We start from the raw sequence: 21,828 nt of genomic DNA, 5'->3' as shown, positions 1-21,828 counted from the left end.
CCGTTACTTTGAACTTGACCTCGTCACCTTATGTTCGTTTATTTCTTGGTCTGGACTTCAAAGACTGGCTGATGTAGCGATCAAACTTCGTCAAATTCTGTAGCAACTTTCATCAATAATGTAACAAACTTTCCGGCATAGTTCTAAAAAAAATCACAAGAAATAAGTCATGTTTGTAGTTGTAGTCTGAAATTGTAACTGTGGTCACATATGTATTGAATTTGTGTAGTTATATGCAAAAGAAAATTTACCTTCATGTTTTCACCTCAGGATATTTATGTACTTTGTTGACAAGTGTCATTCCATTTATGATTATAACCCTTTTCTTTTTATTTCTTGTCCCCTTATGCAAATGTAATGCTACACCAAATGAAAATGGTTTCTCTGCAATTTCTCTAAATACCTTAGATGTTTTGTGAGAGAGCTGTCTGTTAGTTTTCGTTGATTTCATAATAATTTGTGATATGTTATCAACTTTGTTGTCAATTAATTGCTTCTTCTTCAACTTAACATACTGATGTTTTTTAAGACCTACTAAAATCCAAAGAATCAGTAAGAATAATGAGGTAGGCAACTCAAATCCTGAAAAAAAATTGCCAGTAAACTTCCAATTTTTCTGTTGTAATATGTCTCGTCGCACCAGTTTTGCAGCCTTGTGAATGATGTCATATTCGTTTGGAACGTTCCAATGTTCGTGTATCACCTTTCCATGGAAATCACTCGCAAAAACTCTCTCTGAAAGGCGTCGTGAAGGTGGTCTTGAGAACACTTCTCCAGAAAAATTCTCTAATATAAGTCTTTTCAAGTAGCGCTTATAATGTACCTCCTTGTCTTTTTCCTCAAGCAAGTTATTATATGATGCATTGATATTGATCATGTCTAACACAACATTTTCATCAAAAAAGAAAGAATTTTATCATATCTATTATTTCAATATCTGCAATCACTCGTTTCACGTCTTCTAACTCTTGTATTTCTGCAAGTTCTGCGTTATGCTACTTGGCGTTGAATAGTCACCCAATATTTCAGGTGATACTGAACATCGTTGGCTACTGCATCGCATGCATTTGGGATATTTTTCATTCGAATCAAAAGTCGAGGATCCTGAAGTTGTTCAGCTACCTGAAGCAGACGCTTTCCAATTCCATCAATTTGAGCTTGATGAAATTTATCTCCGTCTTTTTGACAAATAATACAAATACTTTTGTCGTAAGCTTCAATATTTGACTGGAGTGTCCGGTTTTCTTCAATAACATCTTCAATACACACTTTATTATTGTTTTCTTTATCATCACTATTCAATATCTTTTGACATCTTTCCCTGCAATCTCCGAATCTTAATGTTTGTTACATCTTTGTAACATTGTGAATGGTATTGACACTCGAATTGTGACAACTCTTCCTTCAGCTGTAACATGTTCCAGCCTCTGATAGCAGTCTGTAATCATAACAACTTTGTAAGTGTATCTTTCCTTTACAGCTGTAAGTAATTTTAGAAGACCATCCAAGGGAGGATATTTGACCATCTAAGAAAAGAATCTTGCGAAATTCATGAAAATATCCATTGAGAGCATTCACGTAAAACAAAGGAAAAGGAAAAAACTATCACTTTCACTAATTTTATTTTTCCGAACATCTTTCTGGCAAATGATGCATTTACTGAATATTATTTAAAATTTCTTTTCTTTGCAAATACTTTTACTCTCCATTTCTACTATTTACTTCATTTTTTTTCTTACTATATGTATACCTTGTTTGAAATAAACCATAAATTTACTATAACAACACAACTCTTGAATTCGAACAGTCAAATATTACACAGTATATATGAAATCGAACAATGGAATGTTATCAATGAAATTAATGTCCAATGTTATCTGTGAAACTAAACAAGTAGATGTAGTCTTAGAATGAATCAATTCTATTCTATAAACTAGTAGATACAAAATGCCTAATAAAATTGGCGTCCTGTTTCCCGGAGCAAAAAAACCCATTAAATTCACACCTCGGTCTTTAAATTATTGGTCTGTGAATTATCCCCTGCAGTGATTTGAACAATAAATTTCAATTACAGAAAAATACCTAACGACCTAACACCTTGCCAAAATTCAGCACAAAGAGAGCACAAATGACCAAGTTATAGTCATTTTTAAGCCTTAAATGTTAATATCTCACAAACGATACATTTTTAACATATTTATTGACCCCTTGCTCTTCTCTTTCCAACCGTATGTTATGTAACATATAATTTTAAAATTGTTTTTTTGCTGACCGTGAAAGTGATAACGTCACCTAATTTCGTCCTGCGGGACCAAAATTTTTGGCACCCATTTTTTTGCTTATTTCTTCTTGCAATTCAACGTCATCAACTTTTCCAAAATTTCATTTAACATAACTCTGGCACTATCAGCTGCATCGAAAACTATATCAACAACTTTTCGAGACGTGGTATCACAAGGCTTATAATTATTACCCCTTAACAATTTTTCCATGCATATTCCCTCTTCGATAACTTCTTTTAAATCAAGTTCCTTATAGTCTACTAGCTGATATAAAGTTGCAGCTACATGCTTACAGCAGTCCTCTACGCCAGATATTTGCATGTTGCATATAAAATCTCTCCAGTGCTTTGGTGTACATATACATCATGTTTGGCTCTATTCATAGGTACATAGCACTTAAAAATAAAAAGTGTATAATTTCCTTTTACAATGGGTTTAACACGAACTTCCTATAATTTTCTTCAAGCAACAGATTTTTGAGAATTTTGTGCTTCGGCGCACCTCTACCACGTTTGTCAATAGCTATAGTTCCATCGATTAAATAATCTCGTATAAACTTTTGGACACAGCAGGCAGCAAAGACAGATCTCTACTCCATAACTTAATGCTGTTATGCTTGTCAGAGAAGACATACTTTTTCGGCTAAATCAAAGAATCCATCTACTCTGCAAGTCACAGACGGACACAACTTTTGTATTAGCATGTACAAAAAATCTTTAAAAAAAATGTTTTAACCTGTTGCCTGTAATGTGTAGAGCTCGAAACGCTGATAAAAAGAATGTATAGGATCATGTGCTTTTGATAAACGTATAGGGAGATAGGGTTTAAAAATTTTGCTGTCAGCAAAGACCGACCAAAATACAAAAGTTTTTTTTTTGTATACCCGTTGCCTTCATCGTATAGATTTTAGGCGCTGAACAAGTGAACCCCCGCGATGGAAAATGGATGATGTCACATCCACTTTGCCGGTCACAGACAGACACGCACTTTCGTATTAATATAATAGACTAGTCATTTAGCTCGTGAAAAAAAATCCTCTCGGATAGAAGAACAATGGAAAAGATCTGACATTCAAATTTTAATAACGCCAGCATTGACGTTAAAAAATCTAAAAAAGATATGACACAGAGTTAAGGACCAATAATTTTTAAAAAAATCTTCTTTACAAATTAAAAACATTCAGGTTAAACTCAAAACGTTAGTTAATTAATGACCGAAAACAGCAGAAAACGATCACAAAATAAACTGTGAAGACAAATAACAATTACAACCTTCTTTTAATCATAATTCAACTTTATTTGAAGCTTCAGCCTTAACAAAAGAAGAAAGCAACTTTTACCATGTAACTTAGCTGAACATAAAGCAAAACATAAATCTAATGGTATATATACTTTAAAAAACTGGCTAAATTAAAAGTATCTTGACAGAATAGTGGCAAAATAAAGTTAAGAAACATCTAAAGCAAGAATTGTGTCTTATCGATACAAAAAAGTCTTCGTCGACACGAAAACAAAATTAGAATATATAAGAATGTAACAACAACGTGCATGCTATAATTATATTTTATTTTGTCCCCACTTTTAGATTGCGAATTATCTCTAAATAAATGGGAAATAGTCCACTTAACTAAGCGCGCCACGCGAAGGCCTAAAAAAAGAAAACAAATGTTAAAAAAATTAAAAAAAAATATTACGTAAATATTTACCTGGCAATAATAAGCTAAAATATTACCTAGGTGGTTTAACAAATAAAAACTTTCGCCTTGACTTTCAGTTCATGATAAGCATATTAAATGCACCTAAGTTTTTGTAGTTTTTTTTACTTACCTGTAGGCGTTCTTAAACTGAGTATCTTTGGTCAAGTCATTTTATCTACATGCGGGCTTAAACCTCAATAATTTTAATAACAAAAAGCCCAGAACGAAAAATTAACTTTTATGTTAAACGAACAGATACGAAACTCATCATAATTTCTGTAAGTAGATGCTCATTCCTACTACAATCTTTTCATGAATAAAATTTAATAGAAAGTTTATTCCATGCAGTTTAACCAGCCCGGCTGAAAAATTAAAACTCGCACAAAAATTGTATATACTAACATCTTTCCTAATATGCTAATTACTTGACCAAGTGCACATCAAAGGTGAGCCATAGGTCTTTAAGGTGACGTAACACAAACCTGCCAACATGTTTAAAAAGTCTTAAACCACGTACGGGTGGGTCGGTACTGTTATTACCCTCTGTAATGCCTAGTCCATTGACTAGACATTACAGAAAACAAATTTAACCTCGCAACCTAGTTGGGAAACAAAAATTTTAAACAAAAGAACAGGAAACGAATAATAGTGACGGACTGACAATATGACCTCACTAGACCTAATTTCATTAATAAACTGAATTTTGTAAGCGGGCGCAAATTGATAAACTAACTTCGTCCTTGAGAACACATACAATATTAATTTTATGACAAACAGGTATATACAGGTATACATAACTTATCCTATTTCTCCCGAACAGACCTTCTTTTACACTCTAGCTAATATTCTTTGGAGGCGGAACACACAAACATAAAAAATAAAATCATATGCTGTTGATTTGGTTGAAAAAGATTAAAAACTGGATTAAGAAGTTCATACCATTTAATTAACTAAATAGTTCTACGCTTAATTAAATCGGTTACAGATTAAAATACAATTTTCTCTGCCTGCATCAAATGCAACATCCTATGTTTTATGACTTTTAATCTCTTAGTTAAGCAACAAGCATAAATTTATTGAAAAAAGCCAATTGGTTTGACATAGTGGCCATTTAGTTGTAAATGAGTTTCCAGGGACCCGTTTCGTAAAAACCGAAACTGTAATATGATAAAAAAGAAGGATGAAAAAGAAAGATATTGAGTTAAAACTTGTTAGGAGATGCTTTTAGGCTGGTCTGATGGGATTAGCATAAAAAATGATTCTGTAATAGCTATACTTTTCGAATTTAGGCATTCAAAGCAGGGCGATAAGATTTTTTTTAAAGACAATTATAAATTTTGACCTAACAATTGTAAAATTTTTTAGGCAATACAATTTTATTTAGGTGTATATGTACGATACGACAATAACAGACAAAAGGAGCCAGTTATTATATACGTCAAAACGTAAATATCTGATCTGTATCTGACTTACACATGGTTACGTTGATGACTCAATACTAGTATAATATATAGCTACACCACGCCACTATAATGCCGGCGTGATAAAGCCTCAACTTAGGTTTATAGAGGTTCACGTCAGCAATAAGTCGCCCGCAAGACAAAAATGGAATTAGAAACACTGCATGTGTCTAAAAAAATACTAAAAGCTTAACTAGCTAGCCTTGTGGAAGAGCGTTCGCTTTCAGTGCGGAAGGTCTTGGGTTCAAACCCCAGCCGAGTCATGTCAGAGACTATAAAAGTGTGAATCTATCCTTTTTCCTTAGCGTCCAGCATGAGAATAGGATTGACATCTTAGGCGGTTGTCTAGTTGAGTGATTGCTGTGCTTGCACGACTTTCGTAGCTCAAATGGCTTCAAATGCGCTAGGACCCCCTTCGCAGGATCCTTGTTGATAGCAGTACCAACAGGAACTGAAGAGGCTATCCGGGGTAAATAATTTCAATAATAAAATAATAATAGGCATCTTCAGTAATTCTAATCACAAAACCCTCTGAGAATTCTGTGGCTTGGAAGTTAGCTATAGCTAGGTAAAAGTACTTTCACTTTTAACTATAATATGAAATAAAGATAGCTAAAAATGTGTATAGCTAGCTACCTTGGTTTGCACAACCTTTGTAGCTACAAAAGTACGTCTTGGACCTTTGCTAGCTAGCTAGCTATAGATGGCTGAAAACTTTAAAATAAATATATATTTAAAATTTGTATGTAGCCAAAAAAAGCGAAGGCAGCACTGCAATCATGTTTTCTCAAAGCAACAACTCAAAACACTTTAACAACTTGTTTCTGATCCAAGATTGTTTTGCATAAATTATAGCAATACGGTGTTCTCGGCGGTCCGCATGCAATTCTTAACAAAATGACCAAATTATGAATAAATTAAAAATCAGCACGAATCGTGCTGATTTTAACCAGCCTGGCCCAGGGCCATTTCTTCGCGCCGTCTCGAATATCAAAAAAGCGAAAAATTGCCCTGGGAACGAGGTTGTTCTTTGCTCTTTAAAACATTCCTGCTTGAACAAAAAGAAATAACGTGTCAAAATGTCTTTCAAATAATTATATATAATAAATGCAAGCACCCTAGTGTTCGCCTTCTTTCCTGGGCTTGAACGAAGTCTTTTTACATTTGTTTCGGTCGTTAGGGAAAGTAAGAAATTTCAGCAAATTAGATTGTTTTATTGTGATCACGTGGTTTAAAAATGTAAACAAAGTTCACGGCTTTTTGAGACAAAGAACCTAACACCGTGGTCACATGGTTTTCTTTAAAAAAAATGCATTTATGAGAATGAAACAAACTTTGAAATTTAAGGAAGTACATTTATTCAAGGAAAGTACTTAAAATTGAAGGGACCTTGATCAACAAAATACAATAATTAATTATAGCGGCCTCTGTATATATATATTTTTTTCCTTACTCTGCATTTTTAGTTCTACATTATTTTCCTACATCTCTTTCTACCCTGTGTACCTTGAAATTCAAGTTTATTTCTTGTCATTATATTTTAACAGGAAAAAGTAATCAGAAACAAGCCATCCCAAACACGCTCAATGCAACAAAAGATCCAGAAAAATCTTACCAATGATCAGAGAAGAAAAAGCAACACAGAGATATTGCAAGGCCATCCACTGGAAAACTCAACGAACAAGCAGATAAAAAAGACTCAACTAATAAATCCGGTATTGAGCCAACAGCGTCTGCAGATATGTCTAATGGACATGCTTCAAAGTAACTTTTTTATAAAGCATAAAATATCTGTGAGGAAAGCAATTGAAATAGATTTCTTCACATATAATATAAATTATTGGGGCATATATCAAACATGGAAGATGTATAGAATAAAAATGCAATGGTTAAAATTGTTAACAAGGAAAATAAGGAATAATTATGAGAATGATGAGAATGACAGTAAGACCGTTGAAAAAAATGACAGCTGTAATAGTCAAAACAATGATGGCAGAAATGACAAATGCACGGAAAGTAAACATTCTGTAATGAACAAAGGAGGTAAAACTATGGATGGGAAAGATCAGAACAGAGATAAAAAGGATGGCGCTAAAGTTAAGACTGCAAAGAATGATGAACATAATGATGACAATGGAAAAGTTCAAGGGTGCAAGAACCATGATGAAGGAAGTGATAAAGAAATATATGCTAATATTGCGAAGGATGACGATAAACAAACAAATGATGGAGATGAAGAAGATGGCATTGAAGATGAAATCACTGAGCAAAGTGAAGAAGCTAACACCGATGATAGTAGTGAGGAAGAAGAAAAAGACGGAAATGATAATGAAGATGTTAGTGATGATGTTGGTGATGGGGATAAGGAAGACGATGACGAGGAGGAAGAGGGAAAGGCTGATGATAATGATAATGAGTATGATGGTGATGGTGATAAGGAAGATGATAACGATGACGAGGAGGAGGAGGAGGAACGGGATGATGATAATGATGGTGATGGTGATAAGGACGATGAGGACAATGATGAAGAGGATGAGAAGGAAGAGGATAGTAATGATGACGATGATGGTGATGACGAAGAGGAGGATGGTGATGACCAGGAGGAGGATAGTGATGACGAGGAGGATGATGGTGATGGTGATGACGATGACGAGGAGAATGATAGTGATGGTGATGATGACGACGATGACGAAGAGGGTGATGGTGATAATGATGGTGATAATGATGATGATGGTGAAAAGGACGATGATGAAGGGGAGGAGCAGAAGGCGGAAGATAATGATGACGATGAGGGGGAGGAGGAGGAGGAGGAGGAGGAGGAAGAGGAGAATGAGTGTTATGTTAAAGATAAAGATAAAGATAATAAGGAAACTAGCAACATCAAGAACAACAAACCGGCAAATTCCGAGTGAAAATAAATTGAGATTTTAGCACAATGTTGTTAATTCACTGTCACACAACAAATGTTTTAAATCGTCACCTCAATCAGACTCCTAGGTGGCTAGTCTGAAAATAGGAGTGTTACAGGTCATGACTCAAAACTACAAATCTTAAAGAAACTTTTGTAAACTTAAATAACTTTAAATTGTTATATAGAAAACTAATACTAATGTGTATTTGCCTGAATTCGAAAGTGGATATGAAATGCATATATGATTTAGATCACCCATACCAAAAGAGTCTTATTTTATTTTTCTATAGTGTCATCAGAGTTTTGGAGCTAGTATACAGTGTCGTTATACCGTCAGTTGGGGGTTCAAATGGTAGTGTTCGCTAAAAAGGTCCGCCTGAAAACCCCCTCCAGGAAAAAAAGTTATCCACTAAATTTATTCTCGTAGTATACCTCCTAGTACACCTCGCAGATTCCCGCTAACCAAGCAGATTCCCTACACCCCATCTGCGCGTGCACCAATAAATTCTGCAAATCTGACGGCATCCGACAAAATCTGCGCATGCGTAAAACTTCAACGCTATTCTACATAAATGATGTCGGTTGCCGTGATCGTTTTAGCGCATGCGCAAGTTGAATGAGGGAAATCCCCTTATTCAAAAACTGTCCGTGTAAAAAAAAATATTGATAAAATTTTTTCATATAACAAAATGAGTTGGTTCAGAAATGTAATGACACAGTAATACAACGCTATATCGGCGCCAGTAGCATCAACTCGCGATGCTCTTACCGCTCGATTGCAGAGTGTGCGGGATATTATTTACGATTATTACAAAAAAGCAAAGGAGCAACTTTCGAGAGGTACGACGCTGCACGATGAAATCGAAGCTGAGGCACAGGAAGACTATCATGATACCGAAGAAAACCAAGAAAACTACACTCACGATACAAAAAATTTACTGTATTGGTTTAAAATTAACCCACTTAAAGCAAATCCTGAAAAATTTCAATTTATGATTTTAAGCTAAAAAAGTGGGGCAGCCGTTCACGTTCAGATTAAGATAATTTCAACGAACGACCCCCTGTTAGGATGCGGGCCTTTACCAGATTGTTTAAGAAAAAAGCGATGTATTTACGCGGTCGATGAAGAAGACGAACGCACCGACAACCTGTGCATGTGGAGATGTCTCGCACTACACTACCTAGGTTACAAGAAGCGAAGCAAAAGATGCACTGAAACTTGCTAGGGATTACTATGAAAATGACAAGCTTAAACGAAAAGACGTGCGTGCAACGAGGTTAGTAGATATTGGAGAAATATCACGAAAATTCAATATCAACATTAGGATTTGCGAGCCCAAAACAAGCTTAGAAAAGGCACCATGGAGGTTGATATATGGGCAAAGCCAACAACAAGAAGGATTAGCTACAATCAACCTTGGAATGCATACAGGCCACTGTTTTTTCATCAAAAATATGGATGTTTGTGCGAGGGTTGGGAATGCGTGGCCTGTAAGTCTAATCAGGCATACGGTCGATGGAACATGCACTGGAGGTAAAACGAAGATCATTTGCAACGGAAAGAAATTTATGCATCAGCTCAGACAAGGTTTTTTTATGGTGGAAAGCCAGCTTTAGTTACGCAGCTTGGGGATGGATTCAACATATGAGTGAGGAAAGTGGCTTACATATACATCATGCTTTATGTGCTCATGGTGGTGAACGTGTGATCAGAGACGGAGATGGAAAAAAGCTCTGGAAAGTAAATGGATATGAACCCTTAACTAAGACAATCTACAATACTATGGATGTAAATGGCACAGTTGCACCTGCATAAAAAACAGAACAAATACCGATGAAGGTCGTAACATAGCTACAAAGAGTAAAGAACGCGTCAACAAGGAGCTTGGGTATAACGTTGGTGTCTGTATGGTCATGTGAGAACCCACCACAAAAAAAATGTTTCTCAAAAAAATTTTTTACACCATACCCCCACTACATCGTGTTTGATTTTGACGCTGCTTTGGAAGTTGTGAACGAACAGTGCACAAAGGCGGTCAGTGTTGCGGTTCATGTTAGTTTTAATGGTAAACCAACGTTTATCGAGCACGAGGATCCAAATATCTTGATCGGTCAATTTTTCGACGATCTTGAACGCAGGCAGCAATTGATTGTAGTAGAAGTGGAAAAAATGTATCCAAAGCCTGATGATTTTGACATGTTGCCAAATGAAGTTCAAAAAGCATGGGGCGAATGGTTAAGTCAGGTGCCTGTATTTGGATTTAATTTCGAAAAATATGATCTTAAGCTGATCAAACAACACTTTGTGGAGAAAATCACCCAAAAGGACGAAGAAGATGAGCAAGTGAGCAGTAATATTTTTGTTGCACGAAAGGCGAATAATTATATGTTTTTGACAACATCAAGGTTTAAATTTATTGATATTAAAAATTTTCTTGCACCAGACTTGAGTTATGGTAGGTGGTGTAAATCACTTGATTGTAGACTGGAGAAATTAGTAGTTCCTTACGAGTGGTTAACGAGCTATGATAAGTTAAACCACGCAGGACCTGTGAAGCGCTGTGATTTTTACAGCAGTTTCAAAAAGAAATCCATCTCACGCACCGAATATCAAAATTTTAGAAAAAAGTTTTATAGACGTGGCTGCGTCACGATGATGGATTGTTTACGTGAGTACAATATTGCCGACGTTGAACACTTTATCGAAGCAGTTGACAAAACGAGAGAGCAATACTACGATGATGAAATTGATATTTTAAAAGATGCGGTGAGTATCCCTGGAGTTTCGATGCGATACGTGTTAAACAAAGAATTAGAGAAGAACCTGAATGCGAATTGTATGCACCTGGTGAGCCCGGTATACACACATGTGAAAAAAAAGAGTGCAAGGGCAAGGCATACAAACAATGTTAAACAATCAAAACTGAATGCCTAAAATGTTTCAAAAATCAATCTTGCGATCTGCTAAAGACAGGTATGGTAGGTGGTCCAGCGACTGTATTTTGTAGATACCTCAAACGTGGAAGGAAAGTAAAGAAGCTAAAATGATGAAGACCGATGCCAATATGATGTACCCTTCTACCCTAGTATATGACTTTCCATGCAGTAAGGAAAGATTGATCAAATACAAGAATCAAAAAAAATAAGCAAAAAATTGATTCATTGACAAGACGGGTTCAAAATGGTTCAATATTTGGGTTTGCGCGGGTGGATATTGAGGTTCCTGAAAATCTGCGTGAAAAATTTAGCGAAATGGCACCACTATTTGTTGTCGACAAGGTACCTTCTGCCCAATTCCGGAGCACATGAAAAAGTACCAGACAGCGACAGGTCGCAAAGTGAACAAAGATGAAAGGAAGTCTTTAGGGATATTAAAAGCTGAAAAAATAATACTTTTTATGACCTCTGTTAAAATGGTACCACGAACATGGTTTGCAAGTGACTGGCTTACACCAATTTTTAAAATATAAGCGCGATAAACCTTTTGCTTGGTTTTCCGCAGAAGTAGCTGAAGCAAGGAGGCAAGCAGATCAAGATCCTGATAAAAAGATGGCTGGTGATACTTCAAAATAAAAGCCAATAATTTTTACGGGAAATTGATTGAGTCAGTTGGGCGACATTCTAAGGTAGACGAAGTTTTGAGATGCGAATTTTTTGAAGATTTAGAAGAAATTGACGATGCCTACGAAATAAAACAAGGCAAAAGAAAAGTGAGTATAACACGCCCTTATCAATGTGGTATAGCAGTCTATCAATTGGCAAAATTGCGTATGTTGGAATTCTATTATGATTTTATTGACAAATACATAGATCGACGCGACTTTGAATACATGTATATGGATACGGACAGCGCATATTTTGTGATCTCTAGTGAAAATCTTCGTGATATCGTTAGAGCTGAGATGCTCGAGGATGTAAAAAACTGGCTCGTGACTGATAAATACTCAGAGCGAACGCCAGCACTTTTTAAGCTTGAGTTTATTGGTATAAAAATAATTGCGTTGACTGCAAAATGTTACCTTAAGGGAAATAATTTTCGCGGAAATTAAATTTCGCGGATTTGGCGGTTTTTGGCCAAACCGCGAAATTTAATTCCCGCGAAAAATCCAAATGTGCCTCATCCGCGAAATTAAATTCCCGCGAAATTTCGAAAACACGTTCATCCGCGAAATTAAATTCCCTTTTTTTCTTTAATTTTTATTTTAATTTTTTTAATTTTAGATACCGTAAAATTCAGTAAATAAACCTACCCCTCAATTAACTATGTTTTGTGATTCCATGTGAATTTTGAACTGGAAATACACTCGGAACTTTACGGTATATATGTTAAAGTATAAAATTTGTGTTTTGAGACTAAAATTTATGATTTGAGACTAAAATTGGTGATGAGTTTAACAATGTTTAATCAATAACAATGGTGGTTTCTTCATTTTCATTTCGTACATTGCTTCTATTAAAAAGGGTTCTAATATCATTACATCGTGGAGCTGGTTTTTCCTTGATTTCTGTTTTCTTTTGCTTTTTTTTGGTGGTACAACTATAGCAGCCTCAACAACATCAGCTCCCTACAAAAAACTCCCGATTATAACTTCATTCTTCGGCTCGCAATAAAGTCTAGTAACGATTTCTCTGTATCGATCCATTACCATATGGTTCCTCACAGTGCCTGGCATAGACACGGTCACCATGCAAGAAATTTCAAGTCCTCCTTGGAATAAAGGCGATTTTCTATAATACGTCGCAATCAGTTTTGCATTAACGGTTCCACCTCGATCGGGTAGGAATTTTATAGCACGTGAGAACTCTCAAGAAAGCTACAGGTTATGACCAAATACCATCAGGACTTTTGAAAGACGGAGCCACAGCGTTATCAAGTCCCTTATCGTTCATCATCAACTTGTCGCTAAAAACAGCCACCATACCAACTTAATGGAAGTTGGCGAAAGTCATCCCACTCCACAAGGGTGGGAAAATGGACGAAATGTCAAACTATCGACCGATCTCCATCCTACCGGTCATATCTAAAATAATGGAGAGAGCTGTTTATGTTCAACTTGTGAACTATCTTGAAGAAAATAAAATTTTAACACCCAACCAATACGGATACAGGAAGAAACGATCTACCGAATTAGCCACACTCTATCTGACAGAGGAAATCAGGAAGGAGATGGACAAAGGGACCCTTATCGTTCATCATCAACTTGTCGCTAAAAACAGCCACCATACCAACTGAATGGAAGTTGGCGAAAGTCATCCCACTCCACAAGGGTGAGAAAATGGACGAAATGTCAAACTATCGACCGATCTCCATCCTACCGGTCATATCTAAAATAATGGAGAGAGCTGTTTATGTTCAACTTGTGAACTATCTTGAAGAAAATAAAATTTTAACACCCAACCAATACGGATACAGGAAGAAACGATCTACCGAATTAGCCACACTCTATCTGACAGAGGAAATCAGGAAGGAGATGGACAAAGGGAATTTAACAGGTGCGCTTTACGTTGACCTGTCGAAGGCTTTCCATACTTTAAACCACTCCATTCCCCTGTCAAAACTAAGAAGTTATGGAGTCAAAGGTTTGTCACTAAACTGGTTCGCAGACTACTTGTTTAACCGCGCCCAGATTTGTGAAGTAAATGGTCAATGGTCTAAGCCCAACCCCATTGTTTGTGGTGCACCACAGGGGTCCATTCTTGGACCCTGTCTCTTTTTAATCTACTTAAATGATTTCGAAAATTGTTTGAAACATTCTAGAGTACTAAACTTTGCGGACGATACCGTGTTATACATTGGACGAAAAACAAGCCAGCAACTTGAGATCGCTTTCAACGCTGAATTGAATTGTAGACAGGTACTTCATTGAAAACGAACTTGTATTAAATCTGAAGGCTGGAAAAACCGAATCGATGATATTCGGCACTCGCAAAAATTTAAATAAAAACGGATCAACCTTGAACTTGGAAATCAACGGAAAACTAATTAACGCAACCACCGAATATCGGTATCTTGGGACTGTTCTCGATCAGACTTTGTCTTCCAAGCTTCGTTTACTACTCTCATTGAAAACCAACTTAACGAACAATGCCATCACTAAAATATATGTCGGAATGCTGCTGCCAACGCTTCTTTACTGCTGCACTACAAACCTGAATCTTACCAACGGCCAGCAAAATAAGCTTCAATCGCTTGATAGAAGAATTGCGAAGGTGACAGAGAAACGTCAAGTACCAATTATGAATGAAATAAAGAAACATGCTGTCATGCTCGTCAGAAAATGCTTGGAAAAAGCAGTGTGTAGCAATTTTGAAGATTTCTTCGAGATAAGATCGCACAGTAGAAACACCCGAAACAACAATTACTTACTGACAATACCTAGAGTGAGACTTGAAGTAAATAGATCTGGTTTTAAATTTATGGGATCAAAGATTTATAATGACTTGCCAATCGAAATTCGAAAATCGGATACTTTACCAAGTTTCGTAAGAAAAACTAAAAGTTATTTTAACCTGTAATAAATTATTTTATGCCTTATTGTAAAGCTACTATTTTCAACTCATGTTTTTAACTGTTATATAATAATAATATTTTATAATTTTATTTTTCACAGGACATATATTAAGAGCAGTTTTTTAAAAACTGAATTATATCAATCCTGTATAAACATTCATAATGATAATAATAATAATAATAATAATAATAATAATATAATAATAATTAGTATGTCTACGCTGTCGTTGGGTCATCTAAAGTGTCTGGTCAAGTTTTATTTTTTTCATCATGTAGTAGTTTTAACATTTAATCCTTTTATTGTTGTATACATCGATCGTTTTTTATGAGTACATAAAGTTTGTAATTATAAATTTTTCAAAGTTGTAACTTGGTTCGGTGGTCATTCCTACCTATTAGGTATTATCCTATCGGAATGGTCTCCAGTCTATTAGGACAAATAAATAAATAAATAAATACTTCAGTTTTTAGGCCTTTAAAATTCACTCTCATTGAAGATTTTTTGAAAATGCTGATGGTGCATGGTTTGATAACAGCTGATCTAAAAAAGAAAGTACAAAATGAGAAACATGAATACAATTTTACCATAATTAACACCAGGTTGTTTTATTATTGTCTCCTTTGCCTCTTTGATTTGAAGAGGAAATTTATTAAAAAGATACAAATGAATGCCATGTGGTGCACAAGGTATATTACATATATATACATATATAAATATATGAGCATAAATTTAATCAAGCTGTGGACGATATATACAGGATGCTTTTTGTCGAAAATGATTAATATTGAATTCAACAAATTTTATCATTTATTATCCAAATTCTTGAATTTGAATTTCTTTTTGGAGAGTCTGATTAGTTGCAGTTTTTCATTTTGAAGAAAATAATTGGTTCATTGTTTTAAGTGAAAAATCCAAAAAGTTGAACATCAGTTCAACCCTGACTGTTCGGTGCAAGCAACAATAAACTTTTGACAACTTTTCTGCAGAAGATATAAAAAAAATCCTGTGAGGGATATCTTTTTATCTTATATAAGTTATTTTAGTCCCCCTTTTCCCAAAAGAACATGAGTTGAGTGTTCAGCCCCTCATGGAAAAATTTCTCAAAGCAGGACAACGTTTTTTTGTTGCTGGCGAAAAAAGGCACTCTAATCGGAGCACTATTTTGTGTAGCTAGCTAGCTTAATAGCTAGTGAAAGTCAGCACCAATCAAAAAGAGATCCAAATCAGCACCAAAAAATTTGGATAGCTAGCTAGCTAGCAAACACACTTTTTCCACTTATATATAAAATAATTCTTACCTGATAAAATACATGAATTTAAAAACATAGTATTTCGCTCCCTAGCTAGCTACATCAATAAAGCTACTACGACATAGTTAGTAGTCAGAGTAACAAAAAGGCATAGCTATTATAGAAACAAGATAAACATAAACAACTCACTTCAACGTAATTGCACAACTATCCTTCTTTGATTTCACATAGGTAGGCAGGCAGGTAGTATTCTGCATAGCAATTTCTTCGGATAAAACCAACAGTTAGTTGCTTTTGCAACACGTCGGTAGATGGCAAAACAGATTACATTTAACCTTTTTAATTAATTCAGCGTAAATTTGAGGTAGCTCATCAGAATCCTCATTTTCGAAACTAACTTCACACGCTTTCTCAAACTCTCGCAAGCCATGTTGAGAACAGAAAGAATCTTCCGCATGCCCTACTCATATTTATACCAAAATGAAACTATTTTGACAGATTTGTTCAAAACTTTCTGACTAAAAATAGGTCAGGCCCAAATAGGTTGATTCTAGTCCACAGTGAAAGCCTTACGTGATAACCTAGAGCCAAGACTGGCTAACACAGGTCAGGTCAACATAGGTTGATCCAATTTGCGTTATGAGAAAACAAGGCGGAATATTTCGATCTTCACATTCCGGGTAAATTCGACAGAATTCGATTTCGATCCTCGGCATTTTTTTACTAGATCGCGTGACAGGGTTGACCTAGTCTAAATCCGCGCCTGCCTAGGAATCCAAGTTGTGTGCATTGAAATATCGTGAGCGCTGCAGAGGCTGTAAATTTGTGCTCCTTTGTGCTTCCTGCCTCAATGATTCTAGTAACATTGATATTGTCAGTGAACCACTGGACTTTTTCTTTTTCAAGAGATGAAAAAGAGACTGTAAACTTGAACGACTGCTGTAAGTTCGCGGTAAGTAGAACTTTCCTAATTTTTCAACCGCATAACCTCCGTATCCCTTGCCGCTTGCGTCCGAATATGCGACTTTTGTGGTTGTGGGATTGTGTTTGATAAATCCGTTGCTTTTTTGGAGGTTTATTTTTAAAAAATTCAATTCTTTTCGCAAAGCCTCGGTAGTAAAGTATAAATACACCAAGAAGATTTGGTTTTGATAAAATCATACATTTGTCTAGTGAAGAGCCGAGCCAACGGCCTATTGCTGGGACATCGATATAATATGATCTGCATTTCTGGAGATTTGTTTTGGTGATACAATTGGTTGGCTTAAACTGACTTGGATCAACTGGAGCAAATTTTAAAGTTTTTGTGGCGGCACTTAAAAAAGAGTGCTGTATCGATTTGAAAACCCAGTCATTCTCCGGTTCTTGTGGAGTCCAGATTGGACTTTATAAAATTAATTGTGAGGCCAGCGTGTTCTAAATCATAAACTAAAATGTCTCTTATTTTTAGTATGTCAAAATATAATCGGCATCCAAATTTTCTATCGTCTAAGTACAACACACATCGTATTATTGAGCTTGAGAGTTTTCGTAAAAATGAAACATGCGCTAGCTAAGCCAAATGGTAACACTAAGTAAACATGATATTTAGTTGTTCCGTCCGCAAAAGTCCATGAAAATCCTAAATATTCCCAGTCGTCTTCAGAAATTTGGATATGATGATAACCGCTTTTATGGTCGAAAGTAATAAAATACAGTATACTGTAAGTGGGACACTCAAGGGACCGAAAAAAAGTGTACTACTTAGCGGGCGTCCTACTTATCCGAATTTCATTGTAAGTAGGGTTTTCATACAAAGGCTTAATTAAAAAGATCATTTTGTACTTTTGACTTCCCTTAACTATACTTTGTACCCTTTTTTACACTACAGAAGTCCCTTAAGGGAATTAATTTTCGCGGGAACTTAATTTCGCGGGTTTTTTTTAGGAAATTTCGCGGAAAAAAAGGGAATTTAATTTCGCGGATCAACATGATTTAGAAATTTGCGGGAATTTAATTTCGCGGATCCAAATTTCGTAAAATTTTAAAAGTAAGAAATACGAATTTTAGTAACTCTTAATATATCTTTTCTTTCATTATCCGCCATATCATCCTCTAAAATAGAAAATATATTCCCAACGTCATCCTCATAATTAGAATCACTATTCAGATTGTTTCATGTATGTACATGTCTCTTTCAAGACTATTTTCCGAACGATCTTCATTTTCGAATGAGTCACACACTAGGAGGAGATCAATATCATTAAAAGGATCGATATTGGCCAACTCTCCTAACCCTTTCTTTACAGCAGCTGATATTAAATATATATATAAAACGTGGAAACCAACCGAGAACGAAACTTTGATTTGCTTGCACGAAACTGGAAATGAGTATGATCCTTTTGATATTAAAACATGCCAGGTTGATAATTTAGGGAAAATAGTTAGACATAGAGAGTTCTCATGTGCTGCAAAATTCCTACTCGATCGAGTTGGAACCGTTAATACAAAACTGATTGCGACGCATTATAGAAAATCGCCTTTATTCCAAGGAGGACTTGAAATTCCTTGCATGGTGACTGTGTCTATGCCAGGCACTGTGAGGAACCATATGGTAATGGATCGATACAGAGAAATCGTTACTAGACTTTATTGCAAGCCGAAGATTGAAGTTATAATCGGGAGTTTTTTATAGGGAGCTGATGTTGTTGAGGCTGCTATAGCTGTACCACAAAAAAAAAGCAAAAGAAAACACAAATCAAGGAAAAACCAGTTCCACGATGTAAAGATATTAGAACCCTTTTTAATAGAAGCAATGTGTTTTCATTGTATCGACCTCACAAATTTTAGTCTCAAATCACAAATTTTATACTTTAACATATATACCGTAAAGTTCCGAGTGTATTCCCAGTTCAAAATTCACATGGAATCACAAAACATAGTTCATAATTGCGGGGTAGGTTTGTTTACTGAATTTTACGGTATCTAAAATTAAAAAAATTAAATTCGCGGATGAACGTGTTTTCGAAATTTCGCGGGAATTTAATTTCGCGGATGAGGCACATTTGGTTTTTTCGCGGGAATTAAATTTCGCGGTTTTGACCAAAAACCGCAAAATCCGAGAAATTTAATTCCCGCGAAAATTAATTCCCTTAAGGTAATCTTTTTCAAAAATACCAGGTACGGTGTTAATGTTTTCGTACTTGAACTTTGTTACATCTTAATACTTATTTACGTGGCGTCAGTCCAAAACGAGTCTCAATTCTTTGTATTTGTTGCAACAGTCAAGGGGTTCACACAATAAGGTTGATTCTCGAATTCTTTGATGTATTCTTTTTGTAGGAGAGACTAAATAAATTGTTTCTGGCCAAGAATGAAGGTGGGCTCGATAAGAACGGTAAACGCTACTGTGTATGGGGCGCGTAAAACTCTTTTTCCCAAAAACCGTAGTGTGCCGTAATCTTACCAGCGACAGAGGCTTGAGGTTTGGTAGTTTCTAGAATCAAATTATTCGGGGGAACCGAGGGAAATTATTACAAGTATCAACATTTTACGTTGAACACGTTGAATATCTTAAAGAAAACTTAAAAAAATGAATCTTTTTATTTATTTCAATCTGTAGGAATCGCAGCGGATGCAGAAGATATTGATGCTGAAGTTCTTTTTGAATGGAATGGGCAATGTGTAGAATCATGCCCTACGCGTCTACAGTTATAGCAAGTCACGTTGTCCATAGAATATCGTTCGCCAGAGCTTTTAGCAGGTTTGTCGCTTTTATTATCGTTGGCCTTGGCATTGTTGATTTTGTCCATTATTTCGCGAGCAGATTTCAAAGCTTATTTCAGTGTTTTTCTTCATCAGAGCCGGACACAAGATTCTCGAATTCTCGAGCTGTCAACCAATCCTCCCTGTCCGCAATTCTTATCAATTTAATTTGTGATAAGACTAGCTTCTCTCCTAAGCACTCTTTTGCTGTGTTTAAATCGTTTCTTAAAGGGCTTCCAAGGAATTGTCAATGGTATGCAGGATTTTTACTGCAGCATTATATTCCCAGTTGCCTTTCTGTTGCAATGGTCCATGTTCCATCTTGCGCTTTCATTCCATTCTGGCTCTCAGCTTGTCAACATATCCAGACGATTGGTCTGCAACTGCAACACCAGCTTTGGTGGCAGCGTCTTCAGCGGTATTGGCGATCGTTGGCTGGAGTCTCTGGATGGTTTTGGCAATCATGTCTTCAAAATTCATTACTTGACGAGATGGATTATTAGGTGTTTGTTCCATGGTGGTACGACGATGATGAACTGCTAACACCGAGTTAACTTTCCAGCAAAATGAAAGATCGAGAAATATAACATGTCAAGCATGGCTTATATATGAAAATTATTGCGCATGCACACTGCTTATGTGTAACGAAAGCGATAAACATTCGTGCAGAATCGTCACGAAACTCGATTTCTGAATATTTTCCATTGTAGGAACCCCGCATTCCTCGCCCAATAACACGATCCGAAAGCTATTAGCGTATAAATTTTAGTCGCGCAAAGCAAACTATACAAAATTTTGCTTTGCTCGAACAAAGATGACCTAATTGGGCAATCAAACTCTGAAAAAAGATGGCGTGATGGTGTGGTTGTCGTGATAATCGTAAAAGAAGAAGATACATTTCCTAAACAACAGGAGATGGTCTTTATGGAGAATCTTTGTTTCTCTACGTATCAGACATGAGCAGGGAAACAGATGCGGAGTTGATCCAGCACGCTGACGACACAAGCATATACCGTTCCTGCAAACCAAAAATTTGATCAATGTGTTACGAAAATGAATGAAGATGTATCAAAAGTGCAGTCATGGTCGAAAAACAGTAGCCTCATCTTCAATGCGAAAAAGACTAATTCCATTCTTTTTTCCACAAAGCAAATGGCGAAACATCACGAGTTTAAATATGAAATATTCTCAACAGACGGAAGCAAGATCAAACAGACCTCCGAATTCAAGCTTCTTGGTGTAACGTTCAGAGAAGACTTGAAATGGAACAGCAATATCAATAAAACCACATCTTCATCATTTGGCACACTAAAAACACTAGCTCACTTGAAAAGGTTTTTATCCTTCAAACTTCGTAAGCAACTCGCTGAAACACTGGTGTTAAGCAAACTGGATTATGGTAATGCAATCTATCACGGAGCACCAACATACTTGATGAACCAGCTGCAGAGAGTACAAAATGCAGCTGCAAGTTTTGTACGCTCACGTTATTCCAAGATCAATGACGTTGTTAGACTCAAGTGGCTTCCAGTGCAGGAACGAGCCGATTTCAGCATTTACAAACTTGCTTGGAAATCTATTAACAATGACGATTGGCCGAAGTTCCTGGCAATGCAACAAATGTAAGAACCAGTGCGACCATCACGTCGCCAACAAAACGACGGTATAAAGATTGCATACATGGTCAACGTTGCGAATACTTTTGAGTACGAAGCATCAAAAATATTTAACAATCTGCTTGGCAACTGTAGAAATGCAAAAGTTTACTCGGATTTTTGCAAAAACACTAAAAGTTATCTGCTAGATAAATCATTAGCTCAGAGCCTAGCCTAATTATACTTTATACCTTTTGCCTTCTTGTTTGTGTACCTTATTGTTTGTTTGTTTTAGCCTTTTTGTCTTCTACCTATTATTTGCCAATCAATTTTATTTTATCCTCACTACTGCTACCACTATTCTTCATGGAGCACCAT

The 21,828-nt window shown here is 36.0% G+C and overlaps 2 protein-coding genes across 6 annotated transcripts in view; both read left to right on the top strand.

Annotated features, from left to right (window-relative positions):
* Positions 1 to 8,615, top strand: part of LOC130648373 (uncharacterized) — a 33,376-nt gene extending 24,761 nt beyond the window's left edge. For all 5 annotated transcript variants that reach the window (XM_057454410.1, XM_057454413.1, XM_057454412.1 and 2 more), the window contains one exon: positions 6,986 to 8,615. In XM_057454410.1, the coding sequence (XP_057310393.1) occupies positions 6,986 to 8,350 (1,365 nt within the window). In that variant the 3' untranslated portion in view covers positions 8,351 to 8,615. The remainder of the gene's footprint in view (positions 1 to 6,985) is intronic.
* Positions 8,616 to 10,519: 1,904 nt separating this feature from the next.
* LOC130648377 (uncharacterized) lies at positions 10,520 to 15,316 on the top strand. Its single transcript, XM_057454419.1, has 2 exons — positions 10,520 to 13,842; positions 14,108 to 15,316. Exon 1 carries the CDS (start codon positions 10,520 to 10,522, stop codon positions 11,282 to 11,284), a length of 765 nt encoding a protein of 254 aa, XP_057310402.1. The 3' UTR covers positions 11,285 to 13,842; positions 14,108 to 15,316.
* The last annotated feature ends 6,512 nt before the right edge of the window (positions 15,317 to 21,828 follow it).

The sequence above is a fragment of the Hydractinia symbiolongicarpus genome, chromosome 7 (genome assembly GCF_029227915.1).
Source record: "Hydractinia symbiolongicarpus strain clone_291-10 chromosome 7, HSymV2.1, whole genome shotgun sequence".
NCBI classification, from domain to species: domain Eukaryota; kingdom Metazoa; phylum Cnidaria; class Hydrozoa; order Anthoathecata; family Hydractiniidae; genus Hydractinia; species Hydractinia symbiolongicarpus.
The sequence above is the reverse complement of the archived record's forward strand: the minus strand, read 5'-3'. Positions and strand labels throughout refer to the sequence as shown.

Excerpts from the sequence above, each read along its gene's own strand:
- LOC130648377 (XM_057454419.1), top strand. The coding sequence starts at position 10,520 with ATGTATCCAAAGCCTGATGATTTTGACATGTTGCCAAATGAAGTTCAA.